We start from the raw sequence: 25,064 nt of genomic DNA, 5'->3' as shown, positions 1-25,064 counted from the left end.
GTCCTTAGATCAGCCTGTTTTAGAAGTACAGGGTACAGGCAGGCCTGTGTGTGTGTGTGTTGACTCTTGTGATGGGTCAGTGTGGTCTGATGGTCTTTCTAGTTGCAGAATAAAATAGAGTTGACCTATTGGACTGTTTTCTGCCTGGTACTAATGGTTTCTTTCTGATGCTGATGTGTGACTAGGTGTGCGTGTGCGTGTAATATGTGAGGTTTGCTCTCTTGTGTCACAGCTCCTACATCCTTGTACAAAGTGTCCTCTTGTTAGACTTTTGAGTTACTGTTGAAGCTATGAGATAGGGTACACGTACAGTGCTTGATATCCAAGTCTGATACACATTCACCTTGCAGCTTCTACAGTCCTTCAGCAGGAAAAGAATGTCCACGTATTACTGGTGTTCTACTGTAGTTATTAACAGAGGTTGTTTGGAAAAAATATAATTATTACTTTAGTTTATAGTTTGTGTATTAAAGATACAGTCTTATGAAAAAGTTTGGGCACCCCTCTGAGGCTGCATAATAATTGACTCTGTCGTCACAGAAAATGATCACAGTGGCATGCCATTCATTTTCTAATAAAAGCTGAGTACTGGGGTATTGTCCAGACAAAGATTTTTAGTGTAGCAATATTAAGTTGTATGAAATTAAATCAGATGTGAAAAATAGGCTATGCAAAAATGTGGGCACCCTTGTCATTCTGTTGATTTGAATACCTGTAACTACTTAGCACTGATTAATTGGAACACACAATTGGTTTGGTGAGCTCATTAAGCCTTGAACTTCATAGACAAGTGCATCCAATCATGAGAAAAGGTATTTAAGGTGGCCAATTGCAAGTTGTTGTTCTCTTTGACTCTTCTCTGAAGAGTGGCAACATGGGAGCCTCAAAACAACTCTCAAATGACCTGAAAACAAAGATCGTTCAACATTATGGTTTAGGGGAAGGCTACAAAAAGCTATTGCACAGATGTAAGCTGTCAGTGTCCACTGTGAGGAACATAGTGATGAAATGGAAGACCACAGGCACAGTTCTTGTTAAGGCCAGAAGTGGCAGGCCAAGTAAAATATCGGAGAGGCAAAGGCGAAGGAGGGTGAGAACGGTCAAAAACAGCCCACAGACCACCTCCAAAGACCTACAACATCATCTTGCTGCAGATGGTGTCACTGTGCATCGTTCAACAATTCAGCGCACTTTGCACAAGGAGAAGCTGTACGGGAGAGTGATGCGGAAGAAGCCTTTTCTGCACACACGCCACAAACAGAGTCGCTTGAGGTATGCAAATGCACATTTGGACAAGCCAGCTTCATTTTGGAATAAGGTGCTGTGGACTGATGAAACAAAGATTTGAGTTATTTGGTCATAACAAGGGGCATTATGCATGGCGGGCAAAAGAACACAGCGTTCCAAGAAAAACACTTGCTACCCACAGTAAAATTTGGTGGGGGTTCCATCATCCTGTGTGGCCAGTGCCGGTACTGGGAATCTTGTTAAAGTTGAGGGTCGCATGGATTCCACTCAATATCAGCAGATTCTTGGGAATAATGTTGAAGAATCAGTCACAAAGTTGATGTTACGCCAGGGCTGGATATTTCAACAAGACAACGACCCAAAACACTGCTCAAAATCTACCCAGGCATTTATACAGAGGAACAAGTACTATGTTCTGGAATGGCCATCCCAGTCCCCAGACCTGAATATCATTGAGAATCTGTGGGATGATTTGAAGCGGGCTGTCCATGCTCGGCAACCATCAAACCTAACTGAAGTGGAGAACATTTGTAAGGAGGAATGGTCCAAAATACCTTCATCCTGAATCCAGACACTCATTAGAGGCTATAGGAAGCGTCTAGAGCAGGGGTGTCAAACTCATTTTAGCTCAGGGGCCACATGGAGGAAAATCTATTCCCAAGTGGGCCGGACTGGAAAAATCATGGTATATATAACTTAAAAACAACAACTTCAGATTGTTTTTTTGTTTTAATACGATCAACATACAACATAAAGCTGGAGCCTGAGGACAGTGTGTCCAAAATAGTACAAGCACAACATCACTATTAATCATAAAACACGTCAAGTTTATTTGAAAATTCTAAAGAAAAAGAACACACAAACACACAATGCCTCAGTGATTAACAGAACTAAATCAGGGTGTCATTTCTCAGGCAGAAATGTAGATAAAAATAATGAAATCCTGTTCCCCAAACAAGTGCAAGAACCACAGAGTCAAGAATAGGTTAAATATGCAAATAAAATAAAATCAATTAAAAACAATAGCACATCAACATAAAAACATATAAACATAAAGCTGGAGCCTGAGGACAGTGTCCAAAAGCACAACATCACTATTAATCATAAAACACCTCAAGTTATTTGAAAGTTCTGAGGACAAAGAACACACAAACACACAATGCCTCAGTGATTCACAGAAGTATATCACAGATCACAGAACTATGTCAGGGTGTCATTTCTCAGGCAGAAATGTAGATAAAAATAATGAAATCCTGTTCCCCAAACAAGTGCAAGAACCACAGAGTCAAGAATAGGTTAAATATACAAATAAAATAAAATCAATTAAAAACAATAGCACATCAACATAAAAACATATAAACATAAATCTGAAAGCGTTGCTCAAACTCCCGTAACAGTCCAGTTATTTTATATTTGAACCGCTTCATGTCTGCCACATGTTGGGTCGCGCACACATTTTTCAGACAGGGGAAGTGAGCTGCATCACCACCGGCAAGTTGCGTCTCCCACAATGACAGCTTCAACTTGAAAGAACGTATGCTGTCATAATACTGCGTGACAACTTTGTTGCGCCCTTGCAGCTGTTTGTTCAAGTTATTCAGGTGCTCTGTAACATCCACCATAAATGCAAGGTCCGGCATCCATTCTGCGGAATGAAATTCTAACACTGGTTTGCCCTTTTCTTCCATGAACTGTTCAATTTCTTCTCGTAAATCAAAGAAACGCCTCAGCACAGCACCTCGGCTTAACCATCTTACCTCAGTGTGGTATGGCAGGCCATAGATGTGGTCTTTCTCTCTGAGAAGGCTGTCAAACTGACGGTGATTCAGGCTTCTGGATCGGATGAAATTAACAGTTTGGATGACCACCTTCATGACGTTATCCATCTTTAATGACTTGCAACACAAAGCCTCCTGGTGCAAAATACAGTGAAAAGTCAAAAAATCACGTCCTCCATTTGCAGATTGCACTTTCTCTCTGAACTTTGTCACAACGCCTGCTTTTTTCCCGATCATTGAGGGCGCACCATCTGTAGCCAGGCTGACAGCGCGGGACCAGTCTACTCTGACCCTGTCCAGCGCGCCGACGAGTGCGGTAAAAATATCAGCTGCTGTCGTTGTATCTGTCATCGGCACCAACTCCACGAACTCCTCGGTGACGGTCAATGTGTCATCAACTCCGCGGATGAAAAAATGGCCAGTTGTGCAACATCTGTAATGTCCGTGCTTTCATCAATTGCAACCGAAAACGCAATAAATGACTTTACTTTTTGCTTCAACTGGCTGTCCAAATCCACTGAAAGATCGGAAATCCTGTCTGCAACTGTGTTTCTTGTCAGGCTGATATTTGCAAAAGCCTGCCGCTTTTCAGGGCACACAATCTCCGCTGCCTTCATCATGCATGTTTTTACAAATTCACCCTCACTAAATGGTTTTGAAGCCACTGCGATTTCATTAGCAATGAGGTAGCTAGCTTTCACTGCAGCGTCACTGATGTCTCGGCTGTGAGTAAACACAGACTGCTGTTTCTTCAGACCCGCCAACAGTTCATTCACCTTCTCTCATCTCCGCTGTCCTTGAAAGTTGTCATATTTGTCTGCATGAAGACTCACATAGTGGCGACGAAGGTTATATTCTTTCAGCACTGCAACATGCTCTGAACACACCAAACATACAGCTTTCCCATTCAATTCCGTGATTAAATAGGATTACCATTTTTCTTCGAACACTCTGCACTCTGCGTCCACTTTTCTCTTTTTTGACAGAGACATATTGGGGCAATGAGGGTGCCAAAGCACATAATGTTAAAAGTAGAAGCCGTAATAAATATCGCGGGCAAAACAAAGTAGCTCATTGGCTGCACGTGCTTGACCTACTTGCTCTGCCCCGGTATAAACAGTTTGCTTGCTTAACACAATTGCTATTGCGCCATCCAGTGGACGCAATTGGAACAGCAGTTTATTTTATTGAAAAATTGCAGCGCATTTAAAAAAAAAAAAAAAAAAAAAAAAGATTTTTTTTTTTTTTTTTATCATCTCGCGGGCCGGATTAAACCCGTTTGCGGGCCTAATCCGGCCCGCGGGCCGTACGTTTGACACCCCTGGTCTAGAGGCTGTTATTTTAGCAAAAGGAGGCTCTACTAAATATTGATGTGATTTTTCTGTTTAATTTCGTTTTGATGCATATTGCACATTTTCTGTTAATCCAATAAACCTAATTTCACTACTGAAATATTACTATGTCCATCAGTTATTTGATAGATCAAAATGAAATTGCTGATCCAAACACCCAATTATTTATAAATGGAAATTGTCAGGGGTGCCCAAACTTTTTCATACGACTGTACGTGTGTGTTTGTCAGAGAGAGAGAGAGAGAGATAGTAATCTTAGCCTGTGGGTGTTTTTAAAGAGCACACCACTGTTCTTGAACGCCATAGATTAAGATCTGCTGATCACCTACTATAAGGCGAGGTAATTTTAGAGTTTAGGTTGGTAAGAGGCGTCTTCTCTCATACTGTGTGTGCGTGGGGCTGATGGGTGTTTGTGGTCTCTTATCTGTGGTTAGAGAAGGTGACATGGAGAGAGATGGCAAGAGGAAGAAAGAGAATTTGCTAACAGTAATGCTTTTGCTCTCGTGTCAACGGTGGTGTTCATAGATCAAGCGGTGGAACTTCTTGATTTTGAAGCTGAAAGATTCTAAACTCACTGTAGTCTTCTAACATCCTCTTCATGGGGTTGCCGTGTGGTTGAGTGTTTCTGAACGTAATATAAGTGAATTGTATTGACTGGATGTACACTTCTATGGATGTACACTTCTATTGATAAAGGTTTAATTCCTAACCTGTCTTTCTGTTTCTTCCACAGGTTTGATCTGAACACCGCCTGGACACACTCACACACACAAGAACACACATCTACACACATACAATTAGAGACGCACACCCACTCAAACACACACACTGTGGTGATGTCTGAGGTGGAGGGGTGTGTGTCGGTGTGGGAGTGGCTGTGTGTGTTGCATCTGGACCAGTATTTCCCAGTGTTCCAGGACGCAGGGTTTGGAACGTTGTTGGAATGCCAAGGGCTGACCCAGGATCAGCTGGAGATGATTGGAATCACATTGCCTGGACACCGCAAACGCATCCTAGCCAGCCTGCAAAAAACACTCCACACACACACTCACACACACCCCGAGAGAGAGCACGATGCCCTACACACACACCTGGCTGCAGAGGGAGACCAGAGAGAGGAAGAGAGAGCAGTGTTCACAGACAGACCCAGCCCTGTGGGGAGAGAGAGACCAGTACATGCACAGAGACCAGTATCCAGAGGAGAGAGACCAGTACCTGCACAGAGACCAGTATCCAGAGGAGAGAGACCAGTCCCTAAGGAGAGATCAGTGTCCAGGGAAGAAGAGAGGGATGGAGAGAGACAGAGACCAGTCCCTAAGGAGAGGACTAAGTACCGCTCTGTCCCTGTAGAGACATTGGACTGTGTCCAGACTTCCCCCCATCCCAACCCTACCCCCTGCCCGACCGCCCCCCATCCCAACCCTACCCTCTGCCCTACCACCCCCCATCCCAACCCTACCCCCTGCCCTACCGCCCCCCATCCCAACCCTCCCCCCTGCCCTACCGCCCCCCATTCCAACCCTACCCCCTGCCCTACCGCCCCCCATCCCAACCCTACACCCTGCCCTACCGCCCCCCATTCCAACCCTACCCCCTGCCCTACTGCCCCCCATCCTACTGCCAAGGACTCCCCTTTACCTCCCATCCCCCCTCGCAGCACCCCAAACTGCCCCCCACTACGCTTCATCCCCACCTCCCCTAAACACTCCCCCACGGTACCCCAACCCAGACCTAAACATAAAGACACACACTCCCCTACACACACCCCGACCACTGCACCTCTCCCTAGCCTCACCACCAATCCCCTCACCGTACCTCTCCCTAGCCTCACCACCAATCCCCTCACCGTACCCTCCCCCAGACCCTGTCCTGCGCCTCTGGCCAGACACCCCCAGCAGGTGTGGGAGGGAGGGAGAAAGCCCTCCCCTGTTTCCCCCTCTTCCTCTACCTCCTCAATTGAACGATATGACCAGTCTTCATCTAATCAAGGCATGCTTCCCCTCCCCCCTAAAGTCTATGCGGTGGGGGTGGGCCCTATAGAGCCTCACGGCCTTGCTCCAATCCCACATCAACCTCCTGTCTTGCCCTCCAGAACCACACCCACACACAGGTAAGAGGGTCTCTGATTGGCTCCCAATGTTGTCAGTTCTACTTCTGTCATTTGTTCTATTGGAGACAATCTAAACCAACAACCTCAAGTAAACTGCTTCCCTTTCAGAAGTGTGTAAGTGTGGTCAGGGCGAGGTTTCACAGGAACAGTAGTATCTCTGGCTGTGAAGAGCTTCTCTTTTAGGGGGTGTTTGTCCATGTTTAACATCGCCCTCTACAGGGCTACAGTGTCTGTTTCCTCATCACATACCATATCCTGATCATATTCAGTTTGTCCACAAGGTGGTGACCCTGCTGCATCAGCACTTATTGTGTGTGTGTGTGTGTGTGTGTGTGTGTGTGTGTGTGTGTGTGTGTGTGTGTGTGTGTGTGTGTGGTGTTGTGCTCAAAGGCCTCCTGTACACTGACCTGCTTTCAGTTTACGACTGCTGCTACTCAGAGAGAGTATATCTCACAGAACCGTGGGCCGTAGTAGTCTACTGAGTGTACAAAACATTAAGAACACCTTCCTAATATTGATTTGCACCCCCACCCACCCCGCCCTCAGAACAGCCTCAATTCATCAGGGCATGGACTCTACAAGGTGTTGAAAGCGTTCCACAGGGATGGTGGCCCATGTTGACTCCAATGCTTCCCACAGTTGTATCAAGTTGGCTGGATGTCCATTGGGTGGTGGACCATTCTTGATACACATGGGAAACTGTTGAGCGTGAAAAAACCAGCAGCGTTGCAGTTCTTGACTCAAACCTGTGCGCCTGGTACCTACCCCGTTCAAAGGCACTTCAATCTTTCATCTTGCCCATTCACCCTCTGAATGGTACACATACACAATCCATGTCTCAGTTGTCTCAAGGGTTAAAAATCCTTCTTTAACCTGTCTCCTCCCCTTCATCTACACTGATTTAACAAGTGACATCAATAAGGGATCATAGCTTTCACCTGGATTCACATGGTCAGTCTGGAATGGAAAGAGCATGTGTCCTTTTGTACACTCAGTGTATATATCCTACTTTCTATGGTCATGAGGAACTATGTTATCAGTTACTACTGCAGTTTCACTAGTGATTCAGTAACCCAACTGTGTGTGTGTGTGTGTGTGTGTGTGTGTGTGTGTGTGTGTGTGTGTGTGTGTGTGTGTGTGTGTGTGTGTGTGTGTGTGTGTGTGTGTGTGTGTGTGTGTGTGTGTGTGTGTGCAGCCTGGTCTCTGTTAGAAAGATTAAGGAAGCAGAGAACGTCTGACTCCCTAGCCTGGTGGCCAAATTAACTCTTTGCCTGGGGTGAGCTGGGGTATTCTACTCAGTTTCTGTTGCCTCTGTGTGTGTCAGGGTCAAAGGGAAGGAAAGAGTTACCCTTTCAGTGAGAAGGGTTGGCCCTAGGGCTCGATTTACATGTAAACACAGTATCTCTCTCTCTCTCTCTGTCTCAATTCAATTTCATTTTAAGGGCTTTATTGGCATGGGAAACATATCTTAACATTGCCAAAGCAAGTGAAGTAGATAGTAAACAAAAGTGAAATAAACAATAAATATTAACAGTAAACATTACACTCAGAAGTTCTAAAAGTATAAAGACATTTCAAATGTCATATTATGTATATATACAGTGTTGTAACAATGTGCAATTAGGTAAAGTACAAAAGGGAAAATAAATAAACATAAATATGGGTTGAATTTACAATGGTGTTTGTTCTTCACTGGTTGCCCTTTTATTGTGGCAACAGGTCACAAATCTTGCTGCTGTGATTACACACTGGTATTTCACCCAGTAGATATGGGAGTTTATCAAAATTGGGTTTGTTTTTCGAATTCTTTGTGGAACTCTGTAATCTGAGGGAAATATGTGTCTCTAATATGGTCATACATTTGGCAGGAGGTTAGGAAGTGCAGCTCAGTTTCCACCTCTCTCTCTCTCTCTCTCTCTCTTTCTCTTTACCCACCCCTCTCTAGCTCTTTTTCTATCTTTCTATCTCTTTCTCTTTAAAGAAAGAGAGGAACCTGTTGGAATTTTCACTACTCGTTAAGCTTGCAAATGTAATCCTGTTAAAAAATGTAAGCCCTTATGTAGGCAATATGGCAGGTGTATGTTGAAAGAGAGGAGAGAGAGAGAGGGAAGAGAAGAGAGGGGGGTATTTTACAGGAAGTGTCTGCCTTTACTGATTCTGAAGTAGCAACACACCCGCACTACGTCGCTAAAAGTTCTCTGTGCTTCCTTCTCTCCGCCCACCTGTGGCAGCTCTCTCCTCCCTCTTTCAGTGAAACGTTAGTTTCTTTCTCCCTCTCCTCCGCTGTGTATTTATCGTTCCTCACTGGTCCAGTGAGGATGGCCCTGTTGGACATGCCAAGACAGGTGAGAATGACTCTCCTCTTCTCTCTGTTTCCCTTTCTGTTTCTCTTCCGTTGCTCCCCCCCCCCCCCCCCCCCCTTCTCTTCTACTCAGGATCTCTCTGTGCTGTGTTGATGCTGGAGTTGTTTCAAAAAGTGATACATTTAAACATGAACTGTTTTAGAGATGGCAGAATGCCAGTAAACTCTCGCTCTCTCTCTCTCACACTATCACTCCTGTTAGCCGGTGGGTGGGGTGTGTGCTATTAAAAACACACTGCCTGCAAACATGCGACAAGATGGACGGTTCACTTGGGGAAACTTTAATTTGGGCATGAGGTCCCTTTGGGGCCAGAGAGACACAATATCACCCCACTGAGACTGAGGCTTCCAGAGCTGCTTGGCAGAGACATTATCCTGTGAGTCGCAAAACCAAGGAGAGAGACACTCTCTGGCCAGGGCCAGAGCATGCCAGCGCGGCGCCTAGTGTGCCATACCAGCACCTGTATCCACAAAACATCTCAGAGCAGGAGTGCTGATCTAGGATGTGTCCATATAATCTTATTCATTGTGTTCGAAAAGCCAAAACTGATCGTAGATCAGCTATCCTACTCTGAGATGCATTGTGGATACTGGCTCAGAGCCTAGTGTGCCAGAGCAGGGACTCGGGGAGGGACACGGTGTACCAGTGATGTTCTTTATCTGTGTTGTTCCAGACTAGGAGTCCTTGGTGCTCACGGGAAAGGCCCTGGCTGCCTGCTGTAGGGGTAGGGTTCTGCTCCAGCCTACACACTGGGCCCTGGCTGCCTGCTGTAGGGATAGGATTCTGCTGCAGCCAACACACTGGGCCCTGGCTGCCTGCTGTAGGGATAGGGTTCTGCTGCAGCCTACACACTGGGCCCTGGCTGCCTGCTGTAGGGATAGGGTTCTGCTGCAGCCAACACACTGGGCCCTGGGGAATGAGCAAGAGAGAGAGACCAGACTGTTGTAGATAAGATGTGCTTGCACTGCAGCTTCTGTGAACGTTCAGTCTGCTGTAAGCACATTTTCACATACTGTATGTTTGAGGTATGTCTGTGGTGGGATTGAGTATGTGTGTGTAGGCGAGGAAGGGAAGGGTCATTGTTTCTGAAGCTTAACGACGTCCGCTGGACGGATACAAAGAGGTTATATTTAGCTCCCCTACTCCTCCTCTCTCACAACCTCTCTCACCTCCTCTCACCACCGCCTCTCTCACCTCGCTCTCCCCTCCTCTCTCACCTCCTCTCTCCCGAGACCACTTCCTCTCTCACCTCGTCTCTCCCGAGACCACTTCCTCTCTCACCTCGTCTCTCCCGAGACCACTTCCTCTCTCTCCTCCTCTCTCCCGAGACCACTTCCTCTCTCTCCTCCTCTCTCCCGAGACCACTTCCTCTCTCACCTCCTCTCTCTCGAGACCACCTCTTCTCTCACCTCCTCTCTCCCGAGACCACCACCTCTCTCCCGAGACCACCTCTTCTCTCACCTCCTCTCTCCCGAGACCACCACCTCTCTCCCGAGACCACCTCTTCTCTCACCTCCTCTCTCCCGAGACCACCTCCTCTCTCACTTCCTCTATCCCGAGACCACCTCTTCTCTCACCTCCTCTCTCCCGAGACCACCTCTTCTCTCACCTCCTCTCTCCCGAGACCACCTCTTCTCTCACCTCCTCTCTCCCGAGACCACCTCCTCTCTCACTTCCTCTATCCCGAGACCACATCCTCTCTCACTTCCTCTATCCCGAGACCACCTCTTCTCTCACCTCCTCTCTCCCGAGACCACCTCTTCTCTCACCTCCTCTCTCCCGAGACCACCTCTTCTCTCACCTCCTCTCTCCCGAGACCACCTCCTCTCTCACTTCCTCTCTCCCGAGACCACCTCTTCTCTCACCTCCTCTCTCCCGAGAACACCTCTCCTCTCACATCCTCTCTCCCGAGACCACCTCCTCTCTCACCTCCTCTCTCCCGAGACCACCTCCTCTCTCACTTCCTCTATCCCGAGACCACCTCCTCTCTCACTTCCTCTATCCCGAGACCACCTCTTCTCTCACCTCCTCTCTCCCGAGACCACCTCTTCTCTCACCTCCTCTCTCCCGAGACCACCTCTTCTCTCACCTCCTCTCTCCCGAGACCACCTCCTCTCTCACTTCCTCTCTCCCGAGACCACCTCCTCTCTCACTTCCTCTCTCCCGAGACCACCTCTTCTCTCACCTCCTCTCTCCCGAGAACACCTCTCCTCTCACATCCTCTCTCCCGAGACCACCTCCTCTCTCACCTCCTCTCTCCCGAGACCACCTCTTCTCTCACCTCCTCTCTCCCGAGACCACCTCCTCTCTCACCTCCTCTCTCCCGAGACCACCTCCTCTCTCACCTCCTCTCTCCCGAGACCACCTCCTCCTGCCCCTGCCACTCTGGACAGCCTGGGTCATGATACCCCAGAGCGTAGGTGTATTGGTGTATATTATACTGTATTAGGTGCACCGACTCATAACCCATGGTCTGTGTGTGTTTGTGTGTGTCCGGTGCATGTGTGTGCATGTCCGTCTTGTCAGTGCTTGACTTGTACTGCCACCTCACATTTTCTACTGCTTGAGTTCCTGCACCTCTTATAGAATATTAGCTCAAAAGTATTGAGGAGCTCCTGCACCGAAATATCAACTGTGCCGACACCCATTTCAGGCCAAATCAAGCAGGAAGAGAAAAGGGGAACATGGTCAGTTATTATACAGTACTATCCAGGCCTTTGTATGTATAGCTATAAGACTGGTGATAGATTTGTAGACCTATTTATGTCACATTGTGGTCTGCGGTGCTGTTATTTGTATGTGCTCTACGGTGCTGTTATTTGTATGTGCTCTACGGTGCTGTTATTTGTATGTGCTCTATGGTGCTGTTATTTGTATGTGCTCTACTGTGCTGTTATTTGTATGTGCTCTGCGGTGCTGTTATTTGTATGTGCTCTATGGTGCTGTTATTTGTATGTGCTCTATGGTGCTGTTATTTGTATGTGCTCTGCGGTGCTGTTATTTGTATGTGCTCTGCGGTGCTGTTATTTGTATGTGCTCTGCGGTGCTGTTATTTGTATGTATATTTGCCAGACGACTCAAACTGAATTATTCCGGTTCTCTATCGTTCGCTACATACTTCAGTCTGAGACATTGAAGTCGTTTGTGGTGACGTCAAAATTAGGGGTGTTGTTCTAACCAATCAGAGTATCAAAGCCAATGACGCATTTTCAAAACGCCACTATACCCACGTGTGTTCTGGCTTTGGCCCAACCCATTGGTTACCAATCAGACAGTCTAGAATGGATTTCCATTTTAGAAATCGTCGGGGAGGTACTCAGATCCAGACTCATTGCGGAGAAGAAACGTCCATGGGCGTGGCATAGCATTTTGCCAGAGCAAGGAGTTTGGGTAGCCAGGCAAGAGATAGACAGAGAGAATCATTTTGGGGAGTGTGAGGGTTGTCACAAGGTAATATAACAAAGCCATCACCTACAGAGAAATGAGCCTGTAGAAGAGTCCCCTAAGCAAGCTGGTCCTGGGGCTCTGTTCACAAACACAAACAGACCCCACAGGGGAACAGGACAGCAACACAATTAGACCCAACCAAATCATGAGAAAACAAAAAGATAATTACTTGACACATTGGAAAGAATTACTAGAATGCTATTTGGCCCTAAACAGAGAGTACACAGTGGCAGAATACCTGACCACTGTGACTGACCTAGTTGGCTGTTGGGTTATGATTAGAGTTAGGGTTAGGTTGGCTGAAGATGGAGAGCAGAGAGATATGGCTTATTACAGTACTTCAGCATTCCTTTCTCTCGTGGATTAATATGTCAGTGTATGAGTGAGAGACTGAAGAGGAGAGGGGAAAAAGAGCAATGGAGACTGGAGAGGGTTAGAGGATGGATGAAGTTTAACGGCTGTTAAATGTCTTCTACCAGCCCTTGGTGACAATGGTAACATTGGACCCCCCTCCCTCCCTCTCCCTCTCCCTCTCTCCCTTCCACTGTCATTCTTCTCTCCAGCAATGCTCCCGTCGATGAGCCGCACATGGACCGAACTCCACCCCCTCCGCCTCGGACCAGGGTACCCAACACGACAGTCGACACGCAGCCTGCTCTGCCCATGAGAAATATCCCCCAGCCACCCCCTGAAATCAGTGAGTATACTAAACCCCTCCCATCCATCCTTAACCCCACCCCTAACTCCCTAACCTCACCTCTCCCTGATTTAACTCACCTCTTCACCCCTAACGCTACAATCTACCAGCTCCTCCACCTCTTCACCCCTAACGCTACAATCTACCAGCTCCTCCACCTCTTCACCCCTAACGCTACAATCTACCAGCTCCTCCACCTCTTCACCCCTAACTCTACAATCTACTAACTCCTCCACCTCTTCACCCCTAACGCTACAATCTACCAGCTCCTCCACCTCTTCACCCCTAACGCTACAATCTACCAGCTCCTCCACCTCTTCACCCCTAACTCTACAATCTACTAACTCCTCCACCCCTTCAACCCTAACCCTAAAATCTACTAACTCCTCCACCTCTTCACCCCTAACGCTACAATCTACCAGCTCCTCCACCTCTTCACCCCTAACTCTACAATCTACTAACTCCTCCACCCCTTCAACCCTAACCCTAAAATCTACTAACTCCTCCACCTCTTCACCCCTAACGCTACAATCTACCAGCTCCTCCACCTCTTCACCCCTAACTCTACAATCTACTAACTCCTCCACCCCTTCAACCCTAACCCTACAATCTACTAACTCCTCCACCCCTTCAACCCTAACCCTACAATCTACTAACTCCTCCACCCCTTCAACCCTAACCCTACAATCTACTAACTCCTCCACCTCTTCACCCCTAACCGTACATTCTACTAACCCCTCCATCTCTTCAACCTTAACCCTACAATCTACTAACTCCTGCCTCTTCATTCCTAACCCTAACCCTACAATCTACTAACTCCTCTAGCCTTCAACCCTAACCCTACAATCTACTAACTCCTCCACCTTTTCACCCCTAACCCTACAATCTACTAACTCCTCCACCTCTTCAATACATCCCTACAATCTACTAACTCCTCCACCTCTTCACCCCTAACCTTACAATCTACTAACTCCTCCACCCCTAACTCTACAATCGACTAACTCCTCCACCTCTTCACCCCTAACCCTACAATCTACTAACTCCTCCACCTCTTCACCCCTAACCCTACAATCTACTAACTCCTCCACCTCTTCAACCCTAACCCTACAATTTACTAACTCATCCACCTTTTCTCCCCTAACCCTACAATCTACTAACTCCTCCACCCCTTCAACCCTAACCCTACAATCTACTAACCCCTCCACCTCTTCACCCCTAACCCTACAATCTACTAACTCCTCCACCTTTCAACCCTAACCCTACAATCTACTAACTCCTGCCTCTTCATTCCTAACCCTAACCCTACAATCTACTAACTCCTCTAGCCTTCAACCCTAACCCTACAATCTACTAACTCCTCCACCTTTTCACCCCTAACCCTACAATCTACTAACTCCTCCACCACTTCACCCCTAACCCTACAATATACTAACCCCTCCACCTCTTCACCCCTAACGCTACAATCTACCAGCTCCTCCACCTCTTCACCCCTAACCCTAAAATCTACTAACTCCTCCACCTCTTCACCCCTAATGCTACAATCTACCAGCTCCTCCACCTCTTTACCCCTAACTCTACAATCTACTAACTCCTCCACCCCTTCAACCTTAACCCTAAAATCTACTAACTCCTCCACCTCTTCACCCCTAACGCTACAATCTACCAGCTCCTCCACCTCTTCACCCCTAACTCTACAATCTACTAACTCCTCCACCCCTTCAACCCTAACCCTACAATCTACTAACTCCTCCACCCCTTCAACCCTAACCCTACAATCTACTAACTCCTCCACCCCTTCAACCCTAACCCTACAATCTACTAACTCCTCCACCCCTTCAACCCTAACCCTACAATCTACTAACTCCTCCACCTCTTCACCCCTAACCGTACATTCTACTAACCCCTCCATCTCTTCAACCTTAACCCTACAATCTACTAACTCCTGCCTCTTCATTCCTAACCCTAACCCTACAATCTACTAACTCCTCTAGCCTTCAACCCTAACCCTACAATCTACTAACTCCTCCACCTTTTCACCCCTAACCCTACAATCTACTAACTCCTCCACCTCTTCAATACATCCCTACAATCTATAAACTCCTCCACCTCTTCACCCCTAACCTTACAATCTACTAACTCCTCCACCCCTAACTCTACAATCGACTAACTCCTCCACCTCTTCACCCCTAACCCTACAATCTACTAACTCCTCCACCTCTTCACCCCTAACCCTACAATCTACTAACTCCTCCACCTCTTCAACCCTAACCCTACAATTTACTAACTCATCCACCTTTTCTCCCCTAACCCTACAATCTACTAACTCCTCCACCCCTTCAACCCTAACCCTACAATCTACTAACCCCTCCACCTCTTCACCCCTAACCCTACAATCTACTAACTCCTCCACCTTTCAACCCTAACCCTACAATCTACTAACTCCTGCCTCTTCATTCCTAACCCTAACCCTACAATCTACTAACTCCTCTAGCCTTCAACCCTAACCCTACAATCTACTAACTCCTCCACCTTTTCACCCCTAACCCTACAATCTACTAACTCCTCCACCTCTTCAATACATCCCTACAATCTATAAACTCCTCCACCTCTTCACCCCTAACCCTACAATCTACTAACTCCTCCACCTCTTCAACCCTAACCCTACAATTTACTAACTCATCCACCTTTTCTCCCCTAACCCTACAATATACTAACTCCTCCACCCCTTCAACCCTAACCCTACAATCTACTAACCCCTCCACCTCTTCACCCCTAACCCTACAATCTACTAACTCCTCCACCTTTCAACCCTAACCCTACAATCTACTAACTCCTCCATCCCTTCAACCCTAACCCTACAATCTGCTAACTCCTCCATCCCTTCAACCCAACAATATACTAACTCCTCCACCTCTTCAACCCTAACCCTACAATCTCCTAACTCCTCCACCTCTTCACCCCTAACCCTACAATCTACTAACTCCTCCACCCCTTCACCCTAACCCTACAATCTACTAACTCCTCCACCCCTTCAACCCTAACCCTACAATCTACTAACTCCACCTTTTCTCCCCTAACCCTACAATCTACTAACTCCTCCACCCCTTCAACCCTACAATCTACTAACTCTTCAACCCTAACTTTACAATCTACTAACTCCTCCACCTTTCAACCCTAACCCTACAATCTACTAACTCCTCCACCTCTTCACCCCTAACCCTACAATCTACTAACCCCTCCACCTCTTCAACCTTAACCCTACAATCTACTAACTCCTTCACCCCTAACCCTACAATCTACTAACTCCTGCCTCTTCAATCCTAACCCTAACCTTACAATCTACTAACTCCTCTACACTTCACCCCTAACCCTACAATCAACTAACTCCTCCACCTCTTCAACCCTAACTCAACAATCTACTAACTCCTCCACCACTTCAACCCTTACCCAACAATCTACTAACTCCTCTACCTCTTCAACCCTAACCCTACAATCTACTATCTCCTCCACGTCTTCAACCCTAACCCTACAATCTACTACCTCCTCCACCCTTCAACCCTAACCCTACAATCTACTAACTCCTCCACCCCTTCAACCCTAACCCTACAATCTACTAACTCCTCCACCCCTTCAACCCTACAATCTACTAACTCCTCCACCCTTCAACCCTAACTTTACAATCTACTAACTCCTCCACCTTTCAATCCTAACCCTACAATCTACTAACTCCTCCACCTCTTCAACCCTAACCCTACAATCTACTAACTCCTCCACCTCTTCAACCCTAACCCTACAATCTACTAACTCCTTCACCCCTTCAACCCTAACCCTACAATCTACTAACTCCTCCACCCCTTCAACCCTACAATCTACTAACTCCTCCACTTTTTCACCCCTAACCCTACAATCTACTAACTCCTCCACCCTTCAACCCTAACCCTACAATCTACAAACTCCTCCACCTCTTCAACCCTAACCCTACAATCTACTAACTCCTCCACCCCTTCAACCCTAACCCAACAATCTACTAACTCCTCCACCACTTCACCCCTAACCCTACAATCTACTAACTCCTCCACCCCTTCACCCCTAACCCTACAATCTACTTACTCCTCCACCTCTTCACCCCTAACCCTACAATCTACTAACTCCTCCACCCCTTCACCCCTAACCCTACAATCTACTTACTCCTCCACCTCTTCACCCCTAACCCTACAATCTACTAACTCCTCCACCTCTTCAATACATCCCTACAATCTATAAACTCCTCCACCTCTTCACCCCTAACCTTACAATCTACTAACTCCTCCACCCCTAACTCTACAATCGACTAACTCCTCCACCTCTTCACCCCTAACCCTACAATCTACTAACTCCTCCACCTCTTCACCCCTAACCCTACAATCTACTAACTCCTCCACCTCTTCAACCCTAACCCTACAATTTACTAACTCATCCACCTTTTCTCCCCTAACCCTACAATCTACTAACTCCTCCACCCCTTCAACCCTAACCCTACAATCTACTAACCCCTCCACCTCTTCACCCCTAACCCTACAATCTACTAACTCCTCCACCTTTCAACCCTAACCCTACAATCTACTAACTCCTGCCTCTTCATTCCTAACCCTAACCCTACAATCTACTAACTCCTCTAGCCTTCAACCCTAACCCTACAATCTACTAACTCCTCCACCTTTTCACCCCTAACCCTACAATCTACTAACTCCTCCACCTCTTCAATACATCCCTACAATCTATAAACTCCTCCACCTCTTCACCCCTAACCCTACAATCTACTAACTCCTCCACCTCTTCACCCCTAACCCTACAATCTACTAACTCCTCCACCTCTTCAACCCTAACCCTACAATTTACTAACTCATCCACCTTTTCTCCCCTAACCCTACAATATACTAACTCCTCCACCCCTTCAACCCTAACCCTACAATCTACTAACCCCTCCACCTCTTCACCCCTAACCCTACAATCTACTAACTCCTCCACCTTTCAACCCTAACCCTACAATCTACTAACTCCTCCATCCCTTCAACCCTAACCCTACAATCTGCTAACTCCTCCATCCCTTCAACCCAACAATATACTAACTCCTCCACCTCTTCAACCCTAACCCTACAATCTCCTAACTCCTCCACCTCTTCACCCCTAACCCTACAATCTACTAACTCCTCCACCCCTTCACCCTAACCCTACAATCTACTAACTCCTCCAACCCTTCAACCCTAACCCTACAATCTACTAACTCCACCTTTTCTCCCCTAACCCTACAATCTACTAACTCCTCCACCCCTTCAACCCTACAATCTACTAACTCTTCAACCCTAACTTTACAATCTACTAACTCCTCCACCTTTCAACCCTAACCCTACAATCTACTAACTCCTCCACCTCTTCACCCCTAACCCTACAATCTACTAACCCCTCCACCTCTTCAACCTTAACCCTACAATCTACTAACTCCTTCACCCCTAACCCTACAATCTACTAACTCCTGCCTCTTCAATCCTAACCCTAACCTTACAATCTACTAACTCCTCTACACTTCACCCCTAACCCTACAATCAACTAACTCCTCCACCTCTTCAACCCTAACTCAACAATCTACTAACTCCTCCACCACTTCAACCCTTACCCAACAATCTACTAACTCCTCTACCTCTTCAACCCTAACCCTACAATCTACTATCTCCTCCACGTCTTCAACCCTAACCCTACAATCTACTACCTCCTCCACCCTTCAACCCTAACCCTACAATCTACTAACTCCTCCACCCCTTCAACCCTAACCCTACAATCTACTAACTCCTCCACCCCTTCAACCCTAAACCTACAATCTACTAACTCCTCTACACTTGACCCCTAACCCTACAATCTACTAATTCCTCCACCTCTTCAACCCTAACCCAACAATCTACTAACTTCTCCACCCCTTCAACCCTACAATCTACTTATTCCTCCACCTCTTCAACCCTAACCCTACAATCTACTAACTCCGCCACCCCTTCAACCCTACAATCTACTAACTCCTCCACCTCTTCACCCCTAACCCTACAATCTACGAACTCCTCCACCGCTTCACCCCTAACCCTACAATCTACTAACTCCTCCACCTCTTCACCCCTAACCGTACAATCTACTAACCCCTCCACCTCTTCAACCTTAACCCTACAATCTACTAACTCCTCCACCTCTTCACCCCTAACCCTACAATCTACTAACTCCTGCCTCTTCAACCCTAACCCTAACCCTACAATCTACTAACTCCTCTACCTCTTCACCCCTAACCCTACAATCTACTATCTCCTCCAGCCTTCACCCCTAACCCTACAATCTACTAACTCCTTCAACCCTAACCCTACAATCTACTAACTCCTCCAACTTTTCACCCCTAACCCTAAAATCTACTAACTCCTCCACCTCTTCAACCCATCCCTACAATCTACTAACTCATCCACCTCTTCACCTCTAACCCTACAATCTACTAACTCCTGCTTCTTCAATCCTAACCCTAACCTTACAATCTACTAACTCCTCTACACTTCACCCTAACCCTACAATCTACTAACTCCTCCACCCCTTCAACCCTAACCCTACAATCTACTAACTCCTCCACCTCTTCACCCCTAACCCTACAATCTACTAACTCCTCCACCTCTTCAACCTTAACCGTACAATCTACTAACTCCTCCACCTCTTCAACCCTAACCCTACAATCTACTAACTCCTCCACCCCTTCAACCCTACAATCTACAAACTCCTCCACCTCTTCAACCCTAACCCTACAATCTACTAACTCCTCCACCCCTTCACCCCTAACCCTACAATCTACTATCTCCTCCACCCCTTCACCCCTAACCCTAAAATCTACTAACTCCTCCACCTCTTCAACCCTAACCCTACAATCTACTAACTCCTCCACCTCTTCACCCCTAACCCTACAATCTACTAACTCCTGCCTCTTCAACCCTAACCCTACAATCTACTAACTCCTCCACCTCTTCAACCCTACAATCTACTTATTCCTCCACCTCTTAAACCCTAACCCTACAATCTACTAACTCCTCCACCCCTTCAACCCTACAATCTACTAACTCCTCCACGTCTTCACCCCTAACCCTACAATCTACGAACTCCTCCACCGCTTCACCCCTAACCCTACAATCTACTAACTCCTCCACTGCTTCACCCCTAACCCTACAATCTACTAACTCCTCCACCTCTTCACCCCTAACCGTACATTCTACTAACCCCTCCATCTCTTCAACCTTAACCCTACAATCTACTAACTCCTCCACCTCTTCACCCCTAACCCTACAATCTACTAACTCCTCCACCACTTCACCCCTAACCCTACAATCTACTATCTCCTCCACCCCTTCAACCTTAACCCTACAATCTACTAACTCCTGCCTCTTCATTCCTAACCCTAACCCTACAATCGACTAACTCCTCTACATCTTCAACCCTAACCCTACAATCTACTAACTCCTTCACCCCTAACCCTACAATCTACTAACTCCTGCCTCTTCAATCCTAACCCTAACCTTACAATCTACTAACTCCTCTACACTTCACCCCTAACCCTACAATCAACTAACTCCTCCACCTCTTCAACCCTAACTCAACAATCTACTAACTCCTCCACCACTTCAACCCTTACCCAACAATCTACTAACTCCTCTACCTCTTCAACCCTAACCCTACAATCTACTATCTCCTCCACGTCTTCAACCCTAACCCTACAATCTACTACCTCCTCCACCCTTCAACCCTAACCCTACAATCTACTAACTCCTCCACCCCTTCAACCCTAACCCTACAATCTACTAACTCCTCCACCCCTTCAACCCTAAACCTACAATCTACTAACTCCTCTACACTTAACCCCTAACCCTACAATCTACTAATTCCTCCACCTCTTCAACCCTAACCCAACAATCTACTAACTTCTCCACCCCTTCAACCCTACAATCTACTTATTCCTCCACCTCTTCAACCCTAACCCTACAATCTACTAACTCCGCCACCCCTTCAACCCTACAATCTACTAACTCCTCCACCTCTTCACCCCTAACCCTACAATCTACGAACTCCTCCACCGCTTCACCCCTAACCCTACAATCTACTAACTCCTCCACCTCTTCACCCCTAACCGTACAATCTACTAACCCCTCCACCTCTTCAACCTTAACCCTACAATCTACTAACTCCTCCACCTCTTCACCCCTAACCCTACAATCTACTAACTCCTGCCTCTTCAACCCTAACCCTAACCCTACAATCTACTAACTCCTCTACCTCTTCACCCCTAACCCTACAATCTACTATCTCCTCCAGCCTTCACCCCTAACCCTACAATCTACTAAATCCTTCAACCCTAACCCTACAATCTACTAACTCCTCCAACTTTTCACCCCTAACCCTAAAATCTACTAACTCCTCCACCTCTTCAACCCATCCCTACAATCTACTAACTCATCCACCTCTTCACCTCTAACCCTACAATCTACTAACTCCTGCTTCTTCAATCCTAACCCTAACCTTACAATCTACTAACTCCTCTACACTTCACCCTAACCCTACAATCTACTAACTCCTCCACCCCTTCAACCCTAACCCTACAATCTACTAACTCCTCCACCTCTTCACCCCTAACCCTACAATCTACTAACTCCTCCACCTCTTCAACCTTAACCGTACAATCTACTAACTCCTCCACCTCTTCAACCCTAACCCTACAATCTACTAACTCCTCCACCCCTTCAACCCTACAATCTACAAACTCCTCCACCTCTTCAACCCTAACCCTACAATCTACTAACTCCTCCACCCCTTCACCCCTAACCCTACAATCTACTATCTCCTCCACCCCTTCACCCCTAACCCTAAAATCTACTAACTCCTCCACCTCTTCAACCCTAACCCTACAATCTACTAACTCCTCCACCTCTTCACCCCTAACCCTACAATCTACTAACTCCTGCCTCTTCAACCCTAACCCTACAATCTACTAACTCCTCCACCTCTTCAACCCTACAATCTACTTATTCCTCCACCTCTTAAACCCTAACCCTACAATCTACTAACTCCTCCACCCCTTCAACCCTACAATCTACTAACTCCTCCACGTCTTCACCCCTAACCCTACAATCTACGAACTCCTCCACCGCTTCACCCCTAACCCTACAATCTACTAACTCCTCCACTGCTTCACCCCTAACCCTACAATCTACTAACTCCTCCACCTCTTCACCCCTAACCGTACATTCTACTAACCCCTCCATCTCTTCAACCTTAACCCTACAATCTACTAACTCCTCCACCTCTTCACCCCTAACCCTACAATCTACTAACTCCTCCACCACTTCACCCCTAACCCTACAATCTACTATCTCCTCCACCCCTTCAACCTTAACCCTACAATCTACTAACTCCTGCCTCTTCATTCCTAACCCTAACCCTACAATCGACTAACTCCTCTACATCTTCAACCCTAACCCTACAATCTACTAACTCCTTCACCCCTAACCCTACAATCTACTAACTCCTGCCTCTTCAATCCTAACCCTAACCTTACAATCTACTAACTCCTCTACACTTCACCCCTAACCCTACAATCAACTAACTCCTCCACCACTTCAACCCTTACCCAACAATCTACTAACTCCTCTACCTCTTCAACCCTAACCCTACAATCTACTATCTCCTCCACGTCTTCAACCCTAACCCTACAATCTACTACCTCCTCCACCCTTCAACCCTAACCCTACAATCTACTAACTCCTCCACCCCTTCAACCCTAACCCTACAATCTACTAACTCCTCCACCCCTTCAACCCTAAACCTACAATCTACTAACTCCTCTACACTTAACCCCTAACCCTACAATCTACTAATTCCTCCACCTCTTCAACCCTAACCCAACAATCTACTAACTTCTCCACCCCTTCAACCCTACAATCTACTTATTCCTCCACCTCTTCAACCCTAACCCTACAATCTACTAACTCCGCCACCCCTTCAACCCTACAATCTACTAACTCCTCCACCTCTTCACCCCTAACCCTACAATCTACGAACTCCTCCACCGCTTCACCCCTAACCCTACAATCTACTAACTCCTCCACCTCTTCACCCCTAACCGTACAATCTACTAACCCCTCCACCTCTTCAACCTTAACCCTACAATCTACTAACTCCTCCACCTCTTCACCCCTAACCCTACAATCTACTAACTCCTGCCTCTTCAACCCTAACCCTAACCCTACAATCTACTAACTCCTCTACCTCTTCACCCCTAACCCTACAATCTACTATCTCCTCCAGCCTTCACCCCTAACCCTACAATCTACTAACTACTTCAACCCTAACCCTACAATCTACTAACTCCTCCAACTTTTCACCCCTAACCCTAAAATCTACTAACTCCTCCACCTCTTCAACCCATCCCTACAATCTACTAACTCATCCACCTCTTCACCTCTAACCCTACAATCTACTAACTCCTGCTTCTTCAATCCTAACCCTAACCTTACAATCTACTAACTCCTCTACACTTCACCCTAACCCTACAATCTACTAACTCCTCCACCCCTTCAACCCTAACCCTACAATCTACTAACTCCTCCACCTCTTCACCCCTAACCCTACAATCTACTAACTCCTCCACCTCTTCAACCTTAACCGTACAATCTACTAACTCCTCCACCTCTTCAACCCTAACCCTACAATCTACTAACTCCTCCACCCCTTCAACCCTACAATCTACAAACTCCTCCACCTCTTCAACCCTAACCCTACAATCTACTAACTCCTCCACCCCTTCACCCCTAACCCTACAATCTACTATCTCCTCCACCCCTTCACCCCTAACCCTAAAATCTACTAACTCCTCCACCTCTTCAACCCTAACCCTACAATCTACTAACTCCTCCACCTCTTCACCCCTAACCCTACAATCTACTAACTCCTGCCTCTTCAACCCTAACCCTACAATCTACTAACTCCTCCACCTCTTCAACCCTACAATCTACTTATTCCTCCACCTCTTAAACCCTAACCCTACAATCTACTAACTCCTCCACCCCTTCAACCCTACAATCTACTAACTCCTCCACGTCTTCACCCCTAACCCTACAATCTACGAACTCCTCCACCGCTTCACCCCTAACCCTACAATCTACTAACTCCTCCACTGCTTCACCCCTAACCCTACAATCTACTAACTCCTCCACCTCTTCACCCCTAACCGTACATTCTACTAACCCCTCCATCTCTTCAACCTTAACCCTACAATCTACTAACTCCTCCACCTCTTCACCCCTAACCCTACAATCTACTAACTCCTCCACCACTTCACCCCTAACCCTACAATCTACTATCTCCTCCACGTCTTCAACCTTAACCCTACAATCTACTAACTCCTGCCTCTTCATTCCTAACCCTAACCCTACAATCGACTAACTCCTCTACATCTTCAACCCTAACCCTACAATCTACTATCTCCTCCACGTCTTCAACCTTAACCCTACAATCTACTAACTCCTCCACCTCTTCACCCCTAACCCTACAATCTACTAACTCCTGCCTCTTCATTCCTAACCCTAACCCTACAATCGACTAACTCCTCTACATCTTCACCCCTAACCCTACAATCTACTATCTCCTCCACCTCTTCAACCCTAACCCTACAATCTACTAACTCCTCTAGCCTTCAAACCTTACTCTACAATCTACTAACTCCTCCACCTTTTCACCCCTAACCCTACAATCTACTAACTCCTCCACCTCTTCAATACATCCCTACAATCTATAAACTCCTGCACCTCTTCACCTCTAACCCTACAATCTACTTATTCCTGCTTCTTCAAACCTAACCCTAACCTTACAATCTACTAATTCCTCTACACTTCACCCTAACCCGACAATCTACTAACTCCTCCACGTCTTCAACCCTAACCCTACAATCTACTATCTCCTCCACCCTTCAACCCTAACTCTACAATCTACTAACTACTCCACCCCTTCAACCCTAACCCTACAATCTAC

At 46.7% G+C, this 25,064-nt stretch overlaps 1 protein-coding gene across 2 annotated transcripts in view; it reads left to right on the top strand.

Moving 5' to 3' along the window:
• The first annotated feature begins 5,115 nt into the window (after positions 1-5,115).
• LOC311116197 (arf-GAP with Rho-GAP domain, ANK repeat and PH domain-containing protein 1-like) overlaps positions 5,116-25,064 on the top strand; it is an 89,856-nt gene continuing 69,907 nt past the window's right edge. Inside the window, exons 1-3 of one of the 2 annotated variants that reach the window (XM_084191320.1) lie at positions 5,116-5,805; positions 6,004-6,488; positions 12,862-12,995. In XM_084191320.1, coding sequence (XP_084047446.1) covers positions 5,215-5,805; positions 6,004-6,488; positions 12,862-12,995 — 1,210 coding nt within the window. In that variant the 5' untranslated portion in view covers positions 5,116-5,214. Of the gene's footprint in view, positions 5,806-6,003; positions 6,489-12,861; positions 12,996-25,064 lie in introns of those variants that run through there. The other variant, XM_084191319.1, reaches the window with a different exon arrangement.

Source organism: Coregonus lavaretus (assembly GCF_964263955.1).
Source record: "Coregonus lavaretus genome assembly, contig: HAP1_SCAFFOLD_1737, whole genome shotgun sequence".
NCBI lineage: Eukaryota > Metazoa > Chordata > Actinopteri > Salmoniformes > Salmonidae > Coregonus > Coregonus lavaretus.
This window is presented reverse-complemented; position numbering and strand designations above follow the sequence as displayed.